At 50.9% G+C, this 22,674-nt stretch overlaps 1 protein-coding gene across 1 annotated transcript in view; it reads left to right on the top strand.

Annotated features, from left to right (window-relative positions):
- MYH10 (myosin heavy chain 10) overlaps nt 1-22,674 on the top strand; it is an 86,543-nt gene that overhangs the window by 20,199 nt on the left and 43,670 nt on the right. Inside the window, exons 4-5 of the mRNA XM_084218643.1 lie at nt 9,722-9,749; nt 19,392-19,494. Of these exons, the coding sequence (XP_084074769.1) occupies nt 9,722-9,749; nt 19,392-19,494 (131 nt within the window). The remainder of the gene's footprint in view (nt 1-9,721; nt 9,750-19,391; nt 19,495-22,674) is intronic.

The raw sequence follows: 22,674 nt of genomic DNA, 5'->3' as shown, positions 1-22,674 counted from the left end.
AGCCACGTCCATGGGCTTTTTTGGTTGATATTCTGAGCAAGCAGAGATGACTTTAATTTTAAAACTTGCTATGCAAGCTGGCCTTATAATTGAATTGTGACTGTGCCTACAGACAGGAATTCAAGGCTAAGTGCACCCAACTTGGGAAATCATTCATGAGATGAATCATTTCGTGTGATCACTCAGTCAGCACCTGCTGCTGCACCGAAGCTTTCCTTTAAATTAAACTGCTTTTATTTCTGGCTAGTTGTGAAATGGATAATTTGCTCCTGCTTGGCCCGAGCCTGGGATGACAGGCACGAGCAGCAATGCCTTGATGTAACAAAACCTCCAATGTGTTCTAATCTCGGGAGCGGCGTGAGAGCCGTGCTGGGCACAGAGCTGGGGCTCGGCAGCCCTGCCTGCATTCCTGGGCTGCTGAGCTGAGAGTGCAGCTCTGCCACCGCTGCCAGCACTTGCTGCAGCTCCTTTTTCCTCCCCCTTCCTCTTAAATTTGTTGTTCTTTGGCAAGGGAGCAGCAGAGCAGGGTTTATCCCTTGGCCAGTGGGGAGAGGTGAGGGCTGTCCTTCTCTCCTTGTCTGGGACCCCAGAGGTGAGGTGAGGGCTGTCCTGCTGTCCTTCTGTCCTGCTCCTTGTCTGGGACCCCAGAGGTGAGGTGAGGGCTATCCTGCTGTCCTTCTGTCCTGCTCCTTGTCTGGCACCCCAGGCTCACAGCAGCAGCACAATGACCAATTTCTGGCTTGGTGCACGTCCAGCCTCCTCTCACTTGTCCAGGCTTGATGCTCTCAGGTATTCCTGGCAGGCTTTGGAGCCTTCCTCGAGGACTCAGGGTTTAAAGGGTTGTGCATCTGTTTCAGAGAGCAAGGTGAATAAAAGCTCGTGGCTTTCTGATCACCCTGGGCCATTCAAATTCATCCTGTTCTTGGGCTTTTTCAAAGTGGTGGGAAAGGCATCAGATGGTGTGGAGAAGGAAAATGCAGAAGAAAAAGCAGGGAAAAATAGGTGTCTGCCTTTTTGTGTGTATCTGCTGTGAAGTTGCTCAGGGAATTTCTTGTGGAAAATTTGAGGAAAAGAGCAGGAAATCATTCTCTGAAGGGTTAGTAAGTAGAAAATGCTGAAAATAAAATCTGCAAGAACCAATTCCTTAATCTCAGAGATGGAATAGCTGATGGACTGTGGTGCACAAAAGGATTTGGCAGCAGAGCAGCCAGATGGGAGGTGCTGGTGCCATCTCTGAGGGTCCTGCTCAGAATCTGGAGAGCACTGTGCTCATGAGCAGCTTTCCAAGAGGAGTTTGGTAACAATCCTGACCAAGGGCGGTGGTAGCAGTGGGAGGAAAGGCTTTCATATGGGCAGAGAGCTGGTTAAAGATTGGTCAATCTTGCCCATTGTTTTGTGCTTTTTATGGTTTGGGAGTTGCTGCTGCAAACCCTGGAACCTGCATTGCTCTGTTTGTGCTTTTTGTGCAGAAGCATCCTGGGAAAGGTGAATTCCCTTGGCAGTGCTGGAGCTGCTGCTGCTTCAGCAGGAGCTGAAGGGGTGAAGGGTCTGGGACATCTAAAAGCAGCAGTGGTTGTAAATCAGGTAGAGAATGTGAGGAGTGAGTGGAAAAGGGATCAATCTAAGAAACATTTTTGCCATAGACTCCACACATTTTCTTTCCATTTTCATAGTGTATACAATCAATCAATAATAATCTAATAGTTTTAGAATACATAGACTGAGAATACCAAGCACAAACACAGGTGAGAGCCCACCTGCAGAGCTGCCTCCAGCTCAGGAAGGACCTGGAGCTGCTGGAGCCAGGCCACAGGAGGCTCCAGGATGATGCTCTGAGGACTGGAGTTATTCATCCTGGAGAAGAAAAAGCTCTGGGGCGACCTCAGAGCCCCTTCCAGTGCTTTAAGGGGCTCCAAGAGAGCTGGAGAGGGACAAAGGATGGAGTGACAGAACATGGGGGAAGGGATTTAAACGCACAAAGCAGAAGTTTAAATTAGAGATTAGGAAGGAATTGTTCCCTGGGAGGGTGGGCAGGCCCTGGCACAGGGTGCCCAGAGCAGCTGGGGCTGGCAGTGCCCAAGGCCAGGCTGGACACGGGCTGGGAGCAGCCTGGGACAGGGGAAGGTGTCCCTGCCATGGCAGGGGTGGAGCTGGATGATCTCTAAAGTTCCTTCCAACCCAAAGCATTCTGTGATTTAATCTGCACTTTGTACAGCCCTGGGCTGCCCTGCTTTGGGCAGAGAGGAAATGGAACAGGAGACAATGAAAGAGCAACCAGAATGAGCAAAACTTCAGTGAGGAAATGACAATTCAGGTCAGATGTGACAGAAGTCTGAATCTGAAGTGGCACAGGCAGAGGGAAGAGGGAGCCTCCTCCACCCATCTCTTCCTATGCAGGAACTTGAATCAATCATTACTTGAAATTTGTAGATAACACGTCCAAAACAGCAAAAAGAAGCACATTTTTAACAGCAGAGCTGAACCCTGATAGCCTGTGCCTCAGGATATGGTGGGGGCTTAGAGCCTGGGTGAGGAACACCTGAACAGGAATACATGGATGAGGGAACTGGAGGAACATGGGAGCAGGAACAGATGGATGAGGAAACTGGAGGAACATGGGAGCAGGAATACATGGATCAGGAAACTGGAGGAACATGTGAGCAGGAGTACATGGATGAGGAAACTGGAGGAACGTGTGAGCAGGAATACATGGATCAGGAGTCTGGAGGAATAGATGAATAGGAGTACAGGGATCAGGAGACTGGAGGAACACCTGAAAGGAATACATGGATCAGGGGACTGCAGGAGAATTTGGTGGCTGCCATGAGTGTCTGGGTGAGGAACACCTGAACAGGAGCACATGGATCAGGGGACTGCAGGAGGATTTGGTGGCTGCCACGGGTGTCCGTGCCTGGCCCTGCTTTGGGGGCTGATCTGTGCCCTGTGTGTGGCTGAGCACAGCGCCAGGGCATGGCCCTGCTGTGGCCCTGCTGTCACACTCGCTGTCTCAGACTCTGCAGTTCAGGCAGGATCAAGCAGCTTGGGAAGGAGCTCACTGCAGTGAGAGCTGCCAGCCCCTTCTGTTAAGTGGTTGGTGCTTGGTTGGTTGTTTGGAAAGGAGAAGAGCAAAAGTTAAATGAGTGAGCTTACATGGCAGATCTTAAAACTAAAGGTCTGCCTTGAGTCTTTGTCTCAGTGGACAGTGTAATCTTTGTCTAAACAAAATTGTTCTACGTGGGAAGTAGAACAACTTCAGCAGGGCTGATGGAGAGTGGAAACCACTGCTGTGCTGAGGCTCTGCAGTCCAAATAAACCTTCTCCAGCCTGTGGCTTGCCAGCTCCTGCTAATCTTAGGTTACTGCTAAGCAGCATGCAAGTGAGGACTGAAATGTAAGGGTAGGGATGGCCTGTGTGTGTTTTCTTTTCTCCTGGGAGAGCCCCTTGGCTGAATGCAGGGCTGGACAGAGACAGGGATCTGCTCCCTGTGTGTTGGTGGCTCTGTGGGTGTCCTGGCAGCTCTGGCCAGGGCAGTTTTTCCCTGTGGATTGTCACTGCCCTTCAGCTGAGCTGCTGAAAGCTCCTGTGAGCCCCAGCCTTGGCCTGGGCACTGAGCTGTGGGCATCAGGAGCACTCCCCAGCCCAGGGAGCTTCCCCTGGTTTCCTCCAGACTGGAGCTGCCTTGTGTGCTCTGCTCATCTCCTGAATTGCAGCAGATCAGTCTCCCCAGACCTGCAGGAATTTGTTGGGTGAGCAGCACGTTGTTACCCATGAACTGCTGTTCACAAACACAGCAGCTCTGCTGGAATTTCTGAATTCGTTCTACTAAAGCTTCTCTTAATGATTATTAATAAATGGAGTGAATGACTGACAGTGAAAACTAAACCATATTTGAGGTTCTTCCAATAATTAGGGCTAAAAAGTCAAACCAAGTGCCAGCTGTGGCTGCTGTGGTGGGGAAGCTGCTGCAGTGGGCAGGACAGAGTCCTGTTTGTTTTGTCCTCTGCTGCTGACTCAGCCCTGGCTGCCGGGCTGAGCACGTCACACTTTTCTCCTCAGGAATTTGGGGAATTTCGAGCTAATGTTGCAAATGCCTCACTCGTGATTTCTAAACCAGTCTCAGTTCCTAGCTGGGATTTCTAAACCAGTCTCAGTTCCCAGCTGGGCCGGGCTGGGGCTGTGCTGGGTGAGGGAATAACGAGCGTGGCCGCCTCGTGTGCTGGGACATGCAAGCAATCCCTGTCTGAGAGCTGTGGGTCACTGGAACAGTGCAGGGTAAGCCAGGCTGGGCTCTGGGTGACCTCTGCCATGTATCACCGCTAATTATTAACCTCCTGTGCCCAGCCAGCAGCAAACCTGGAGCGTGGCTCTGGGATTTCTCCCAAACCTCGCGCAGGAAGGGACAGAACCACACACCAGCCAGCAGGGCAGCGTGCAGAGGAGAATGCTTCTGATTTGCAGGTGGTTATTGGTCCTCCCTCAAACCCAAGCACAACATTTGTGTGGATCATTCACTCTTCACAGCCCTTCCTTTTCCCTCTCCAGAGCAGTGACCCAACGCCAGCCCCATTTCTGGAGCTGCCATAAAGAAAACTCCTGCTTCTTTGGGAGCTGGAGGAGGCAAGTTCTTGGGTACTTCTCAAAGAGGAGAAATCAAACCCATTGGCTTTTTAGAAAGAGCCCAGTGCAGGGAGCAGAGGGCTCCTGTTTATTTGTAGGTGGTGTTTCACCCTCAGGTGCCACGCAGCCCATCCCAGGAAAAGCCTTTTTTTCCCCTTTTTCATACAAGCTGTTGTTATTTTAACTTCCCAAACAGCAGGGACACCTGGAGCGTTTCCATCAGCGCTGTGCCCCAGTGAGGAGTGTTGGATTGACCCTTCCCTGCAGCCCTGGGACACCCTGCAGTGGGGGCAGGAGTGAAATGCTGGCTGTTCAGGGTTTGTGGGGCTGGGCTGGCAGCTCCCAGGCAGCAGAGGAAGCGCAGGAGACGCTGGCTGTGTCTGTGCTGTGTCAGGGGAGCCAGGTGAGCACCAGGGCTGGCAGCTGCTGAGTGATGGAGAGCAGCCCTGTCAGAGTGGCCTTTGTCAGCAGGGCCAGGGCTGATGCAATTCCCCTGGAGGATGGCTGAGCAGTTTCAGTGCTCTCAGAGAAAGGTGTCTGAGCACTGATGGAGCACAGCTGATAACTGTTATTACTCTAGGACTTGCAACCACTGGATACCCACGAGGAGTAGGCTGCATCTGAATCCTCTGGTATGAGTTAATGTTACACCTTCCAGGAGAGAGAATGAGAATTTCTGTGAGTTCATTGTTTGACAGTTTCAAAGGAATAAGGGCTGGATGGAAAAGCCCACCAATCTATGAATGAGCTGGTGATGACAAGGCAAGAAGAAAAAAAAACTGCAGCCTGAAGGTGCACCAAGAGAGATGGCTTCTCCTGGAGTGTCCTTGAGAATTTCTCCTTTCAGCTGCTGGAAGGACAGTGCAATGATCCTGCTCACCTTTCCTGGAGGTACCTGTGGTGTTTCCATCCTTCAGTCACCTGAGCCCTCCCGAGGAGGGTGACAGTGACACTGCCCAGCTCCCAGAGCACTGCTGGCTGTGTCACATCAGGTGCCTTGGCCATGTGCAGCTTCTGCTTCTTTAAAGCTTTAAACACTTTTAACTTGGTGAAATTTAGGTGTTAAAACTCGAAATATCAACTCTGTGTTGTTAGCAAGCGTCCTGCTGCCTGCAGAGCTCCCTGGAGTGTTGGATGGGTCACTGGGGGCACAGTGCTGATTGATTCCTGCAGGCTGGCTTGATTTATTCCTGCTGATTTATTCCTGCCCTGGCTTTGGGAACTGCAGAGCTGCACTGAGGAGGGAGTGAGCTGCTGTGGAGGTGAAATGTGGGATGAGCAGAGCTCTTGTGGTGCCCAGGCGTGTGTCAGGGCACATTTGACCTGGTGGGTGCCCAGCAAACCAGCTTGTGCCTGTCACTCTTGCTGCTGGCTCTGGGCAGAGGTGTTTGTTGGGAGTCACTGTCACAGTGCTAAGTGTTTGATGATAGTTTAGGGAGTAACCAGGCAACATTCTAAAGGCAAACACAAATTAAAAAGGCATGCTTCATCCCTGTAACCAGATCTCTTCCCATGTTTATCAGCCCAGCAGGAAAATAGGAAAAAGAAAACAATTGGGAGCTTGGACTCGAGGAGGGGCAGGTTGGGGCCACACCTGTGCGCTCCCCTTGTCATGTGGCATTCATGGAGCAGGCCTGGGAGAGCTCTGGCAGCAGCAAATCTGTGCTGCTGGGAAGGTCCCTCTCCCCCAGGCACTGCCCTGTTTTCACAGAACTTGTCAGGAATGCAATTTTTAAATGACCTTGGGTAGATTGATATCTGAGCCTGTTCACCTAGAGCACAGGGCACACACAGAGCAGCTCCTTGGAGCTGCATCCACAACAAACAGGCAGCCAGGGAGCTTTTCCTGGGATGGGCTGCGTGGCACCTGAGGGTGAAACACCACCTACAAATAAACAGGAGCCCTCTGCTCCCTGCACTGGGCTCCTTCTAAAAAGCCAATGGGTTTGATTTCTCCTCTTAGAGAAGTACCCAAGAACTTGCCTCCTCCAGCTCCCAAAGAAGCAGGAGTTTTCTTTATGTCAGCTCCAGAAATGGGGCTGGCATTTGGTCACTGCTCTGGAGAGGGAAAAGGAAGGGCTGTGAAGAGTGAATGATCCACACAAATGTTGTGCTTGGGTTTGAGGGAGGACCAATAACCACCTGCAAATCAGAACCATTCTCCTCTGCACGCTGCCCTGCTGGCTGGTGTGTGGTAGCCCATTGCTTTCCCTCCAGCCCGAGCTGGGGAAGCAGATTTAACTTTTTTCCCCCTGGCACACTTGTTTCATTACAGAAGAGGATTGAGAGACAGTCAGTGTCTGTATGAAAGTCACTGGTAAGAACTGCAGTCAGAGAGAGGTTAAAGCCCAGAGCAGGTAAGGCACCTGTGGAGCTGTTTTCCTAGGTCTGTGAATGAGTGCTAATTCCAAAATGCCTTTCTGGCTGGGCACTTGGCTCAGGGAAGCTCCAGTGCATCCTCCCATTCATTCCCAGTCGGATGGTGAGGGGGATCTGGGCATCTGCAATCCTGAGACCATCAGGGCAGTGAGGGGTGGCTGGAGCACAGCCAGCTGCAGGGGCTGGGGGTCTGTGTGCCTGGAACCTGCTCTGGGAGAGCTCCTGTGCTGTCCCTGCAGATGGGCTGGGCAGAGGCAGCTGCAGCCCTGGGCAGGGGGAGCCTGCTCTGAAATCAGGGCTGCAGGAGCACGGTGTGATCTGTGTTATCTGGGGGAGAGGGAGCTGCAGGAGCCATCAGTGACCCTTCCATGTTATTCACTTGTCAGAGTGGCTCTGGGCACATCAGCTCCTTCCTGGGCCAGAGGGTGCCTGGCACTGCCTGGGCACCACCCTAGGCTCCCTGGGCTGGGGGTCAGGCCAGGGCTGGGGCTGGAATGGCCAGCAGCACAGGGGAGGGAGAACAGGGCTGGAATGGCCAGCAGCACAGGGGAGGGAGAACAGGGCTGGAATGGCCAGCAGCACAGGGGAGGCAGCACGAGGCAGAACCTGGAGTTTGCTGTTGTCTTCCTTCCACTCTCCTGCCCTGTGAGGTTCAGAGTCCAGATGGACACAGAGATGGGTTTGGAGGGACATACTTGAGCGCAGATAATTGACTTTGTAAGGGCTGTGTCAGTTCGGGCTGCTGGACAGAGGAAGTTAAAAAGCCTGGCTGCACTTGCTGGAGCTTCTGGCAGTGGCAAATAAATACAACTTTCTGGACTTGTAGATTTTCTTCAAATGTAATTGTGTAAGAAAATTCATTTATGGTGTGTATTATGGCACAGTGGCATTGCGTGGTGAATGCACAGGTAACAAATGTCAGCATACAAAGCATTGAGAAACTCACACTGAAGTCCAAGTAAGTTAAACTTCCAGGCAAATTTGGCTGTGTTAACTCTTTTGAAGTGCTAAGCTGAAGAGGTCTAGTTTAGAGGAGGCTGTGCTTTTTGAGGTGATGGCCCAGCTACACTGCCAAAATTAGGGTGAAGTTATTTCTGGGATGTAAGAAAGGGGGAAATCAACTTGTCACTTTAAAGAAAGGCCCCAGTAAATACTAAAGCTAAGAGGCACTATCTTTCAGCTCCACTCACAGTACCAGCCTGGCTTTCATTCAGCTGCTTCTTCTGCAGGGACAAATGGTCTGTGCTGTCCTGTGTCAGGCCTTGAGCTCTTCTGGCCAGAGCTGCTGCAGTGCAGGAGCCACTGCTGCCTGCCCTGGGAGCAGCCCAGGCTCAGAGCTGCACTCCGGGCTCTGCCAGACCCCCAGCTGCAACTGAGCCCTGCCCTGGCCCTGCTCCTGCCACCAGAAACTTCTTTTGGACGGGTCTTGCAGGACCTGCTGCCTGATATAGACCCAGAAGAACATAAATAAGTGTTTTCTTCGTGTTTCTCTTGTCATACTCCCACTGCTTTTGCCCCCTCTCATCGTGCGTTTTTTGCTTCCCATTCCTTTTCTTGGTCTGCAGCTGTAGGGAGTGATCCAGGAGCATCCCTGCAGCCCTGTCAGGTCTCCAACACTTGGGATTCTTCTCTCCCACTTTTAATAGTCTGAACTAATCTTCTCCAGCTGTCCTGCACCCATTCTGCTGGGTGTTCCCCTTGGAGGGATGTTTGGGGCTCTCAGCTGCCCTCAGGACACAGCCACAGCTGCAGGCTTCACCAGGTGAGGCACAGCCCGTGCAGCTCTGTGCACAGAGCCAGGCCAGCACTCCTGCTCCGTGGTGGCTGTGAACAGCAGGCTCCAGGTACAGCTGACTGCATGTGTTTAGCGTTTCTCAGTCAGAAAGCAGCTCCATTTCTTGTCATCCTTGGTGCTAATGCAGTCTGGAACTTGCCAGGGGTGGCATCTGTGGCTCAGCCTGTGCTGGCAGCGTGCAGCAGCACCTGCCTGCTCTGAAAGGCTTTACTGAAATCTTCTCTTGCTGCAGGTATGTTCCCGTGTTTTGATGGTAGAATTTTTAATGTGGTGCTGAAATACGCTCCGTGAGGCTCTTGGCATGATGAAATAGCCCTTGCAGGCTGCACCTGACCTTCAGGAGTTCCTCCCAAAGGTCGTGAGTGCAGCACAAAGTGCTGAGCAAGTGCTGCAGCATTTTGCTTTCCCTGGGTGTCCTTTAGACAAGGCTTTCATGAATAAGCTGAATTGTGGGAGCTCTTCAGGCCTGCGTGTTCGTTTGAAAAAGAGAACAAAATGCTGGGGAGGAAAGCACATGTTTGCTGGAGGTGGCAGGGCTCCTTCCAAGTGTGTGGTTGTCAGTGTTGTGTGCTTGAAACTGCTTTTCTCCTCATGTGAGGTTTTGTATTCTTTATGTGTTCAGAATAAGAAGTGTTAGGGCCACTTGATCTGAAAATATAGTTAAACGCCTTGCTGTGGATGATTATTAAATTTAACCAGAATTTTGAGTTCATTATCTGAAATGTCAGGACTTTGAGGAACTTCCAGGCTTGTTGTTTGAGGGGTGTGTGCATGTGAAATGGGGACATTATTAACATTACTTCAGAGCGTCCTTCAAATCGTTCAGCTGCAAAGATGAACATTAGAAATGCTCGATTAAAATGAACTCTTTTGCAGATTACAGAGCAGTGTAAGCAAAGCCCTATAACCGTGTTTGTTCTTGTTTTGCAGACCGTGAGGACCAATCAATTCTCTGCACGTGAGTGATCATTTCTCTTTTGGCACTTTGGGGGATCTGTATTGTGAGAGGGGCTTTGATACAGCTGTGGGAGGCAAAGCTTGGTCTTCTGCTTGACAGGCAGTGGGAAAAGATGTAGCATGAAGTGCTATTTAACGTGGGGATATAGTCTTTTAATGCTGTAATTCACATTCTTGAGTTTCCTAGGCATGTTCTGCTTAAGAAATGTGATTTAAAACATCAGTGAGGAGCTCTGCATCCAAGCCAGAAGCTTTAAGAAGTTCATCTCTGCACTGCTGTGCTCTGGCTGCTCAGGGGGAAAGGCCTGGGGAAGACAAGATCCAGAAGTGGGCTGGAGACCCTGAGCAGCAGCTCGGCTCTGGCTCTGCCTCCAAGGGGTCTCTGAGGAGGGGTCACCAGGGTTCCCTCTGCACCTGGGCAGACCTGTGGCCGTGGCTGAGGTTCCCTGGGCTCTGCTTGCCAAGGCAGAGCACGAGTGGGCTTGAGGCTGTCTGTGCTCGGGGTGCAGCCGGCAGGGCTGAGCCAGCTTCCTGCCCTCTCCCCCGTGCACTGTGTGTTCCTGCAGCTTCCTGTGCTGCTCAGGGAGTGTCAGCAGGGAGATAAGGATTCCCTGGGCTCGGGGAGCCGGGCTGGCCCAGCCCCAGCTGCACTGAGCTCTGGGCCAGCGCTCCCCGTGCCAGCCTGGGGGGCAGGGGGGACGCTGTCCCTGCTGGGAGCAGCCTGGGGCTCAGGATGGCTCATCTGGGCTGGAGAGCTCGCCGTGCCTCTGTCTGCAGGGTGGGACACAGCCAGTGAGGGGCTGAGGCACAGGGGCAGCTCCAGTGCTTGGTGCCCCAGCCCTGCAGCCCCTGGTGTTGGGGATGTGCTTTGGGGGCGCCCTGCTGCCTGCAGCAGTGCAGGGGGAGACTGGCTGCTGCAGCAGGCCTGGGTTCAGTTCCCTTCCTGACATAAGGGATTCAGATCTCCATCCTGTGCTCCCACAGAGGGGCCTTGACTCCCAGAGTCTGTACAAGACTGGGGCTGCATCCTTTCAAGCCTTGCCTCTTCCAGCCACACATACCATAAAAAATGCAGGGTTCCCAGCACCTAAGGACACAGAAGCAGAAAGAGTGCTGTGCTTCAGATAAAAGTTGATCTGGTTAACTCAGGCTTGTCTGGGTCTGTGGTTCCTGCTCCTAGCAGGACTTGTGTTTTGTGTGCTGACTATTCCATGTGCCCTGCACAAAGCAGCCCTCAAAGCAGGGATGGGATCCCAGGGTGAGAAGAAAGGCTTTTGTTGTGTTTGTGGATGCCTTGGCAGCTGTGCTTGCCCCAGGTGAATGTTTTGAAGTAGCTTCATGTTCTGTGTCTGCCCATGAACTTTCCTCTCCTTTGCACGGTCAGCCAAGCCCACAAGGCTGGAATGGCAGTGCTGCAGGATTTGGTGAATGTCCAATCTGATCATTTACAAATTGCAAAGCCTCTAAGCTCTCCTGCCTTCAACTTTGTCATTCCCTCCCCTCTAAGGCTCCTGTGAGCTTTTGACCCACCTGCACTGGGTGGACAACTGATCCCTGTTTGTGTCTGGTTCGGAGCATGGAGTTTGTGCTCCTTGTGCTGGGTTCCCCTTGGCTGGGCTTGGCTCTGCCTTGCAGAGTTGGTTCCATCTTTGCTGGGCTTGGCTCTGCCTTGCAGAGCAGCTGGAGCTCAGGTGGTGAGGGTGAGGATGGACACACATCCTCACAGCCAGGCCTTGGGAGAATGCCACCATCCTTCTTGGGAGAGCCTCATTCTTTTATAGGTCTGCATTATAAACTGGGGTTCTGGGGGTTAAATCCTCCTTGGGAGTGGGACAGAGCCACGGGGAGCTCCCCTGGGTGGGAGGAGATCCCATGGTTTGGTCAGGAGGGGGAAAGGATCCAGGACTCCCCTTGCATTGCTGCTCCTGGTGATAAGGGGAATTTAAATTGTGAGTTCCCCTTCATGGCACTGGTTTTGCAGGTCCTGGACTAAGGCAGGAGTAAATAAAGTGCAAGCAGAGTGCTAACAACACCGGAGGTGGTTTCAGAAACTCCTGTGGCGCTTCAGAGGACTCATCTTCTCATCCCAAACTTGCTGTCTCAGGACCTGGATCACCTCATTGACCCTGCTGTTTACTAAGGCCGGGAGCCCTCAGAAGAATTTCTCATTTCTCCAGTAGGAGTGGTTCAGGCTAGCTAATGGGGAAAAACCACCTCGTGAGCGGTGCCCTGAGCTGAGTGGACAGTTGTGGTGTGCCTGGCATTTCCCTGTCTCCAGCTGCCTGGGCAGCAATTGTCTGGGACAGAGCTGTGCCCCTGCTTGTGGAGGGTCTGCCTGCTGTGCACCTCCACCTCCCTCCCTGCCTCTGCTGGGGAAGTTTCCTGGATCTTTACCTTCACCTCCCTCCCTGCCTCTGCTGCTGAAGTGTCCTGGATCTTTAGCTTCCCTGGCCTTTAGAGGAGGGGCAGTCTCTTCTCCAGCAATGCCATTTGAAGGACGCTTTATCAGGTCTCTGGATCCAGCCCCTTTTCTTCTTGACAGCCAGGAGTGCTGCTGCTGGGGGAATTCCTGGGTTTGTGACAAGCCCTTGGGTTCTTGCTCTTCCCAGATTGTCTCTGCAGTTTTGCAGATGCCTTCCTTGGGGTCTGGCCTAGTGAGTGTCTGATCCCTTTGTGCTTGCCTTGGGAACCTTTGAACACTCTGCTCCTCAGTTCTGTCACCTCACCTGCAAGGTGCCCATGAGCCTTTGATCTTCTGAGCCCCACTGACAGCTGAGTGCTGGTTTGAATGTGGCACCCGTGGCATTTTTATCCTTGGCGTGAGCGTGTGCCATTAATCTGGGGCAGAGGCAGTTTCCTTGTGCTCCCTGTGCAGATCTTTAGGAAACACCAGTCTGTTTCCCCAGGAGGGCCTGCACTCCTGCACTCTCTGTTCTGGTCAATACCCAGCTCTGGGAAGAAGCTGAGTGCAGGTGGATCTTCTTGAGGAACTCACTTTACTGAAAGTTTTCTAATTTTTTGTTGGTTTTTTTTTTTTTTGAGAGCTGTGCTGAAGAAAAGCTTTTTCATTGCACTGAGCTGCTGCAGGAGCAGGGATTTCTCTCAGTGCATGCCTGCAGTGGGGCAGATCCCTGGGTGCTTCTCCAAGCATGTCTCCCCTGCCATCTCATTGTTTTGAAGGCAGTGGGGTCACCTGGGGGTTTCCCTCTCAGCTTCACCACCTGCTGCTGCTCCATCAGCAGTGCTGCACAAACTGCTGTCTTTGAAGGCAGTAGTGTTTTCCCAAAGGAGGTAAAACAAACTCCAGCAGGCTGTGCTGCTGCAGTGTCTGTGTGCAGAGCACCCTGGAGGCTGGCTCCAGCAGGGATTGCTGGCCCTGGCAGCTGCTGTGTCCTTCTCCAAGCCACCCTGGGTACCAGATGCACCAGGAGCTGTTCCTGCTGGAACTGGAGGTGTCTCTGAGCAGGAGCTGCTGGGCTGTCTTGCTCTCTCTGCTCCCTTCTTTGCTCTTCCCTCTCCACTCCCCAAATCAGACAGTGTTGTTGTTGCAGGGTCTGTCTGCTGGGCCTGACTGGGAATTACTGGTATGGAGCATGCCCTGAGTGCCCTGCTCCTGCTTTGTGTGCTGGTCCATGGTGGTACCTCCCCTTCCCCATCTGCCTCTGTCAGCTGGGGACTGCTGAGGAAGGAACTCCTTGATGAAATTGCTTATTATGGATGGGCTTTTCTCACAGTGAACCAAAAGTCCTTTTCCCATGGCCAGCAGCCTCTGCTGCTCCGTGGCATCCCCTGGTTTCCTCAGGAGCAGGGATGGGATTTCTTCTGTGCCCTTTGGCCTTTCACCAACTGAAAAACCCAAATATGGCTTTTTAGAGACAGGAACAGCTGCAGCCCCCAGATCCATTGGACAGTCCATGTGTGAAAGCCAGATTATTGCCTGGCTGGAGAGGAGATGGGAGGAGCTGAACAAACAGTAATGGTGAGAATTTCTTTTAGGCTTTGAAGTTGGATGGTTTAATCTTGGGCTGCTAACCACTAACAGATGGTGAGCGAGGCTGCTGGAGCTCTCTGCTCTGGAGTTTAGTTCATCCAGCTTTGCAATGGAAAGCAAAGGAGCAGCCCTCACAAGCAGCACTTTTCTGGACTCAACCAACTTCCATCTCATCATTCCCCCTTGATGGGACTGCAAATGAGGGTTTATTTTGGACCTTCTCTCTGCAAATTCTTAGTTTGCTGAAAAGAAAGGAAAATATGTGTAGCTCTAGAAACTTCATGTTCCTTCTAGCTTATATGTAATATATATATATAAGTGATATATTTGTGTCTAGAAGCAGTGGCTTTCAGCCTGTGTTGGCTCAGCATCCATCAGTGGTTTGTACAGAGCTGTGATGCCAACACTGCAGCATTCCCAGACCTTCCTGCACATTTTCCTCTTTCTGTGGGATGTGAAGTTGGGCTAAAGAGCTTCTCAGGGTGTTGGGTTTTTTAATATTTTCCCTTGGAGAAGCTGCAGCTGCTATTTTGTGAAGTTCTGGTGTTTCTCTGCTCATGAGCATGGCAGGCTGATGACCAGGATGAAGAAATTTGTGTAGTGGTAATTGGGGATTTGGGAGACACTGAAGAAAGTCAGCTCTGGAAGTGTGCTGCACTGCACTTTGCAAGGCAGAGCGTTCTGGAGACTCTTAGCACAGAGCTCTGGCATTCCCAGAGCCGGGCCTGGCCTGATAAAGAGGTGTTCAGCAGATGCTTGCAGCCCTACAAGGATATCTAATCTGAGCTGCCTTCCGTGGGAGTGATGGGCTGTGCAGGGAATAGAGGCTGCTTATTAAAGGCCAACAGCAGCAAATACCAAACATTTCTGTGTACAACCCCTGGCTGGGCTCCAGCTGGTCCCATTCCCATGGCAAGTGCTGTGGAGATGATGGGGAGCATCAGGAGGGAAGGGAAGCAGCTCCGGAGCAGCCACCTCAGTAGCAAAGCCAATTCACGACTCTTCCCCAAACTATCAGTGGTTCCTCTTGCAGAAAACAAGGCAGGTGATTAAGGCACCCTTTAATTACAGGTCTTGTCTGTAAATATCTGTTAATTTGTAACTGGCAGATGATCTGCTCGGTTGTGCCTGAGAATAAGTGTCTCCTCTGTTCTTTGCAACTGCTGTTGTGGCGAGGACAAAAGGCCATTGTTGGGGCTCTTACATAGGCAGTTACTTTCTCCTCCAAACAATTTAAGTGCATATTTCCATATTTCCATGGTTTGGGGCCTTCTGTGAGTGGCTGCTTCCATGGGAGGAGGTGGTGCTGGCAGCTGTGAGCAGCAGGGTGGGTTCTGTGTGCTGGGACCTCGCCCAGGTGTCACTGTCACAGGAGGAGCCAGTGCTGCCACATCAACTTCTCATCCCAGGGCTTTTCCTGACTGAGATTCTTGGGGCAGAGGAAGGGTGTGAGTGACCCAGCCATCCAAAACAGAAAATCCTGACTTTGTTTGGGTTAGTTTTTCAGGAATTTAAATCCCAGAGATGATCTCCAGCTGCATCTGGCCATGCTAACATACTCCACATCTCCAGGAGTGTTGTTGGTCTGCAGGCTGTGCCCGGGCAGGAGGATAAAGCCCAGCCTGCCTTGGAACTGCAGGCTTTGGGTGTGTGGGTCCGTGTCCTGTGTGCTGTGCTGCTCCTGGCACCTGGTGGGATGGAGTTCCTGGCTCTGGGGAAGGCAGCTGGAGAGGGGCCAGTGGCCTTCAGCAAGCAGCTCTAAGCTGCTCTGATTTCCCTGCAGCCCACAAGGCATTTCCCAGGTCAGGCAGGGGTGGTGGCCCTGCCATGCAGGCTGCTGTCACTGTCACCAGGTGTGTGAATGCCTCAGAGCTGCCTGGCAGTAGGGAAAGCAGCTGTTCCACTGCTCTTTGTTCAGAAATGGTGTTTCCTCCTGGAACAGACCCCTGCAAGGGGCACCAAGCCCATTCTGGGATAATACCTGCCACTGGGAGCTGTTCCCTGGGAAGAGCAGCTCCATCCCTGCTCTCTGCTGTGAGTCCTCTCCTCTCTGACCTGACCTTCTCCAGTGAGAACCCGTCCAGTGGTGGGAGTGCTTCCTGTGCCAGGTTTGGGCTCAGGCTGCTCAGGGAGAGCTGCAGCTGGTTGAGTCAGTGCCTGCATTTTCCTAAGCAAATTGGAGCTGGGATGAATTTGCCTGGAGAGTTCTGGGCTTTGCTGAAAATGACACTCCAGCTTTACATGCAATGAATTCAAAACCGTGTTCAACTTTCAAGTGCTCATGCTGGCTAAACTTTTCCTCTTTTAAATGTGCATGAAGCTGCTTCAAAGCAGGAGTTCTGCTGCTCCAGGGAAGAGCACTTGGACATGGGATCCTGCATGAGGTCACCAGCCACTGGCAGACTGTTTGGCCTGTCCCTGAAGGTGGCTTCCAAGGGAGAGATCCCCCAGTTAGTGGATGGAATGACCTTGTGCTGCCAGCTGGAGCCCGGGAGGGTTTGCTCCCTGGGAGCACAGTTTGGCATAGCCCATGGCTGGAGCTGAGTTTGTGATTCTGCCAGCCTGGAGTGAAGGAGGTGAAATCATTTAGCAGAGCTGCCACTGACTGAGGTGAGGCTGCTTCTCAGCTTTAGTTGGTTAATTTATGGCAACAGTTTGAGTTGTATTAAAACAAGGTTTAGGAAAAGTTAAGCTTTAGCTTTGTGATTCCATCCCCATTCCATAAAGACTGTACGTGGTGTTACTCAGAGTTTACCTTTTTTGGGCAGGTTGATAGAGGTAGAAGATTTTAATTTATTTTTGTAATCCATGTGTTTGCACTCCTGGGAAAGAACCAAAGTATGCAGATGTCATTATTCCTGTAAATGCAAAGGACTTTATCCTAAATCTTCTAATTCTTTCATAGTATGTGGCAGCAGAGCTATTTGCCACGATGCTGCAGGAAATATTTGGCATTCCTGTAAGCTCCAGGGAGAGCAGGACTGGGATGATAACATCCTCTGGTGCTGCTTTTCAATGAGGTCTTGCACAAAGACTCTCTCTAAAGTACCCCTCTGATTGATTTAGAGGGTTTCTAACACAAGGAATGTGTTTCAAGCTGCTGCCTTTCCTGTGCTTGTGCTGACTCCTCCAGCCCTGTGCTGCCCTTTTCCAGAGCTGACATCTGAGCTGTATTTATTGCAGCAGCTTCTCTGCACTGCATGTGTTACAGGAGATTTTCCTCCTCTAAAATGTCATAAACTTTCTTCTTGTGATTTGACAGAAAAGATTATTTCTCTAGCTTTACAGGCAAGCTAATAGTGCATTCCCAAGCTCTGCTGACAATGAGAACAAATTGTATTGTTTTAAAATGTAAATGTATATTTTGCTGTGCTTCTTACTTCTCTTACCTGCTGGAATAGTTTTAGCATTAGCATTTTTGAATACACATCCAGAAACAGGCAAAGCTGCTTTCATTATTGCTCATGGTCATGAATTATGTTAATGTAAACACTGCAGTGAAAGGGAAATGAGAAATAAAGACCTGAGAAGCAAGAATTGGCACCTGATGGTTTGGGGCTTTTTTTTCTGCTTATCAGCATTCACATTTGCCTTGTTTGTGGGGACTCTGGGCTGGGTGGAAATGGGATTTTTCATTAAGTCAGAGGGTGTTGTTCCACTTGTCCACTTGTCCCAAAGTGCCCCCGCTTTCTGGGTTTCACAGTGATGGTATCTTGGCAAAAAGAAAAGCCAGTTATCCATTAGCCAGCTCTCAGAGTAGTCTCCTTTGCAACCAGCTTTTCAGGTAGCACCTTCCAGGTTTTTCCAGGCACCGAGCAGAGCCAGCCCAGCCAAGGAGTCTGCAGGGAACTCCCTGTCTCCCTGGCAGCTTTGGGGAATGGAGGGCACTGCTTCCCTGCCTCCACATTCCGTGCTGTTTTCCAGGGATGGTGAGGCAGGAGGGAGCCCAGGGGGTTTTAGGCAGGCTGGTGGAGCTGTTTGAAGGAGCAGATGCCATCAGGGACCCTTGGGTGGCCCAGCTGGGACACTGGGGCTCTGCACCACCCCACAGCTCCTCTGCAGGCGTTTTCCAGCCCAACCTGGGACTGCTGCTGTTCTGCCAGGTCAAACAGAAGCTGTTTCACCTGGAACTCCTGCGGGGAGTCCCACGAGCTGCAGTGAATGCAGGCTCCTGCTCCTGGCTGCAGAAATGCCCATCCTGCCATCCTTCAGCAGAGCCTCCCCTCTCTTAGGGCCATTCCCCGTGGGGTTTCTGGGATTTGACAGTGCTGGGAGGTGAGGAGCAACAAGAGTGTTTGAGTCTTGCAAATCTGGGCCAGTGTCAGTATCCTTCCTGTACCTGCAGAATTCAAATTCCAGGGGCTCTCTGGGCTCCCCTCTGCAGCTCTGAGTGCAGTGTGAGGACAGGGATGCTCCTCAGCTCTTATCTGATCAGCAAGTGCAGCTCTGGAGGTGCTGAATCCCTAAGCAAATGCAGATTAGCTGCAGAACTGGGGTGTATGATGAAAAAGGCTGCACAAGAATGTGCTTCAATTCCCCTGCTAAATGAACATTTCCATTATAAGAAGCTTAGAGGGGAAATAAGCGGGCAGGAAAAATGTGTGCTTGTCATTCTCACAAAGGAGCTGGCTTCCAAACTGTTAATTTTTGAACAACTGTTGAATGGCAGGAGTGCTTCCACTCTTTCCATGCAAATCCCCACCATAAAACCCTTTTTAGCTTCCCACACTTCAGAGCTGCTCACGGCAGTCTCTGTCTCCCTGGAAATCTTCCTTCAGTGCCTTGCCCTGCTTGAGCCCTGCCTAAGGCACCCCTGGATCCCTCTGGGGCTGGATTTGTCTGAAGATCAGACCTAGGTTAGGGAAAAAACTCCAAACTGTCATTTTTAGAGCTGTAGTAACCTCATTTGTGATTGCAGGGACATGAACCTGGTCACATTTCCTGCTTTGAATATCTCCTGTAAACCTCTCCATAAATTCTGTCTAAACATGCTCTGCTTTAAATCCACCTCTGGCTTAAAAATGAAATGTGCATTTGCTAGCTTTATTGATCTGTGAACTCTGCACTGATAAATTCATTTCTTCATGGTTTCATGTAGCCCTGTGGCCTTAAATATATTTTAACCTAGCAGAGACTCCGAGGTGAGCAGTGGAAAGAGAATTCTCTCTTGTTTGAGGTGTGTTTTACTGCACTCTGTTCTGGCTCCTAAAGGTACTGAGTGTTTCCCTTAACTTGGCAATTCCCATAAGCAAACCCTGGAGTGCTGAAATGGTGCTAAGTGTAAAAATGTGTGTGTATATCTGATGATTTAAAAATAAAAATGTTTCTGCACCCTGAAAACTTCTGTCTGCAGCCATCCAGGCAGGGCACAAGTGCTTCATGTCACCCTGGCTAGCAAAGGGCTCCAGGCCCAGAGCCAAAAGCTCTTAATCAAACTGATGTCACGCCTTGTCTGGACATCTGAAAGCTCAGGAGATCTTTGGGATGAAGGAGGGATTTTAAACCAACACCTTGTGCTTCCTGCAGCATCCCTGCTTTTGGCTTTCGGTCTGTGCACAGCCAGAGCCATCAGGGGGGTGGGTGAGGGGCTGTCTCACAGGGTTCCTGTTGTTGAAGGGGAGTTTTGAAGGAAATGTCTGCCCTGTTTTGCAGAGGTGAATCTGGTGCTGGGAAGACTGAGAACACCAAGAAGGTTATTCAGTACCTTGCTCATGTTGCTTCCTCCCATAAAGGAAGAAAGGACCATAATATTCCTGTAAGTTGGGGTATTTTCTCATTTCTTCATTGCTCTTTTTGCAAATTACCGTCTTTGCATTTGACAAAATGACTTTTTTTTATTGAACTGTAATATAATCTGTGCAATTTTGTCTCAACCATTATTTTCTCTTTAGCAGTGGCTGAAACTATCAGTTATATCAAAAGTTCTAGTCCATGTCAGCTGCCTCATTTCTGTTGTGAAATTAAAGGCTTTATACAAATAAAAGCAAAGCTTTCTTATGCAATAAACCCCATTTTCCAAAAAGATTCAATAAACCCAGGCAGTTCTAACTGAATTTAGTTCCCACTGGATGCACTTTTCAGTACTATATTTGTGAACAAGCTTTCTGTGCTTTCAAAAATTAACTTGTAGATGGGAAAAATCATCCAGCTTAAAAACTGCTGTAGAGCTGCTATATCTAGAAGCCAGCATCTAATGAAAAGCTCAGATTTTATTACACTATAAACAAGTGAGTGTATACTTTTATATCAGAGAATATTGGTTTTTTTGGTAGCTTGAAACCAACTCTGATTTATATAGAACCTTATTCAGATTTCCTGCCAGGCTTCAACATTTGCACTGAATTTTGAGCGATCCTTTGCTTTTAGAAACCAGGAATGGGTTTGAATATTCACTGATAGGAACACTTGGATATGTTTGCAGTGAAGTTTTAATTGAGCTTTGCTCCAAACAGTGTCTTGCTGTAATCACAAATGGTTTTTCAGTAGTAATCCTGGCGTCAGGGCACCTCTCACTGAGACATCCCTGCCTGTGCCAGGGCTCAGAGCCTGCAGGGACACCAGGGGGCTTTGGACCAGGCTGGGAGGGAAAGAGAAGTGAGGATTGAAGTGGGAGAGAAGGAAAGGCTGCAGGCAGGTTTGGAGAAACCTCCTGAAGTGTCTGGGGAAACTTGGCTCTGTGCTTTGGTCAGCAGGAAATGATGTGAGCCTGTGCATTGGGACTGGCCCAGACTGTGCTGGTTTTTCACACAGAAAAGATGAAAATCGGTTTTTGTAAGAGTTTACTGAGCAGGCTGAGAGTGCTGCTCAGGAGGAGGATCTGCCCACTGGAGTGTCAGCGTGTCAGGGCTGTGTTCATGGCTCTGCCACATGTTGGGACTCTGGTGACACTGTCTGGGACATCGTCCAGCACGAGGGATTTTCTGGGAGGTTTGCAGTTATGCGTGTTCTTGGCTTTCCCACTGTGCAGCCTTGGACAAACCCAGTGGGTTTTCAATTTCTACAGAGGCAACGTTGCCAACAGGCTTTTGGAGAGAAGGGAACTGTGCAGGGTTTGCACCAAGTATTTCTAATACTCTGTTGACAACTTGGAATACCTCAGACACTTCTGGAAGCCTCTTGTCCAGACACCTTTCAAAATGTGCCTCCCTTCAAAGTGAAATTGCATTGCCCAATCCCCACAAAAGCTGAGGTTTCAAAATCCTGAGGCGTGGAGATGATGCAACTTCTCAGGGAGCCTGAGAAGGCACAGGAAAGAAAGGGGAAAGCTGGGATGTGAACAAAAAGAACAGGGAGTGTCCTGAATAAAAGTCTTGGGTCGTGCCCTCTATTCAGTGCAGTTCCACAGTGGGCACTGGGTTTGCCATGCATCCATGAAAAATGCAGAGTGTTTGTCACCAAACTCCTTCTGAAAGTACAAATGAGTCTCCCTTGTTGTGCAACAAATGGTTTGTGTTTCTATATTGGGAACAAAGAATGTCTGACCCTCACAGGTGCCACTGGAAAGGTGGGAAGGGTCAGAACGGGGGTTACAGAAGCAGCCCTAATTAATTTACCCTCTTTGCATATTCATTAGAAAGCTGTGGAGGGCTGATGCAGAGTCTGTGCAACCTGTGCATCACCCTGTGCACAGGAAGATGCTAAACAGGCTTGTTAAATCAATCCATGGCGTGCAGGCTGCCTGTACCCATCCCTTACAGATGGTTATCAGTGACAGGTGCATTCCTGAGCCTCATTGATTACTGTTTTAAACAAAGCAGTTTGTGTGCTGAGCCCAGGGTTAGCTGTGATTTGCCTGACCTGGTGCTGTATAAACAGGACAAAGCAGAGGAGCCCCAGAGTGGCACCTCAGAGCAGCACAGGTGTCCCAGGGGCTCACCAGGTGCCTCCTCCAGCTGGGCTGGAGGGGAAATGTTCAGCCTCTGAGAGAGCTCTGCCCATCCCTGCACAGCCTGGCATGGCTGGCATCCAGCTGCTTGTCCAGGAGGCTTTTCTGTCCCCAAATCCCTCTGTCCTTAGAGCTGACAGAGCCCTGCCCAGCCCTGAGCACGAGGGCCTTGGGAATGGAGCCAGTGACACAGGGCTGCAGTTTCAGCCTGAATTCCAGGGGGATCCCTGGGCTCTGAGTGTGGGAATCTCCTTTCCTGGGGGATCCCAAGGTGCTGTCCTGGGCGCTGCACTCAGAGTGTGGGAGGAGGAGAGGTGGCAGAGGAACCTCAGTGGGGCTTGGCAGAGCCAGCTGGGGCTGCAGCAGCCCTAAAAGTGAGGATAGGGGCTGGGGAGGGAGAGCTGCTGGGCAGGGCTGGAACAGGAGCTGGAAGCAAGGCAGGGTGTCCAGTCTCCATCAGGGAAACCTGTACATCAAGTGCAGATCACAGAATCCCAGAATGGGTTGGAGAGGATGCTAAAGATTATCCAGTGCCAGCCCTGCCATGGCAGGGACACCTCCCACTGTCCCAGGGACACCTCCACTGTCCCAGGGACCCCTTCCCCTGCCCCAGGTGCTCCCAGCCCTGTCCAGCCTGGCCTTGGGCACTGCCAGGGATCCAGGGGCAGCCCCAGCTCTGCCAGGGCTGCCCACCCTGCCAGGGAACAGTTCCTAATTCCCAATATCCCATCCAGCCCTGCCCTTTTTCAGCTTCAGGCCATTCCCTGGTCCTGTCCCTCCCTGCCTTGTCCCTCTCCAGCTCTCCTGGAGCCCCTTTAGGCCCTGGAAGGGGCTTTAAGCTTTCCCTGAAGTGTTCTCACCCCAAACTGCCTCTATTTTCACTAAACCCAGCTCTCATGTGGGTGCTGTTTTAGACTTCAGAGCTCATTCCTGGTGCTTTCAGATTAATGATTGCTTTCAGTGGCTGCCTTGGTAGCTGAAACACTAAGGTGCTTAATTAGTTTTATTAATTTCTAAGGACAGAATTAGTTTTTGAAGGACAGGATCTCG

The sequence above is a fragment of the Fringilla coelebs genome, assembly GCF_963513975.1.
Source record: "Fringilla coelebs genome assembly, chromosome: 19".
In the NCBI taxonomy this organism is placed as follows: domain Eukaryota; kingdom Metazoa; phylum Chordata; class Aves; order Passeriformes; family Fringillidae; genus Fringilla; species Fringilla coelebs.
The sequence above is the reverse complement of the archived record's forward strand: the minus strand, read 5'-3'. Positions and strand labels throughout refer to the sequence as shown.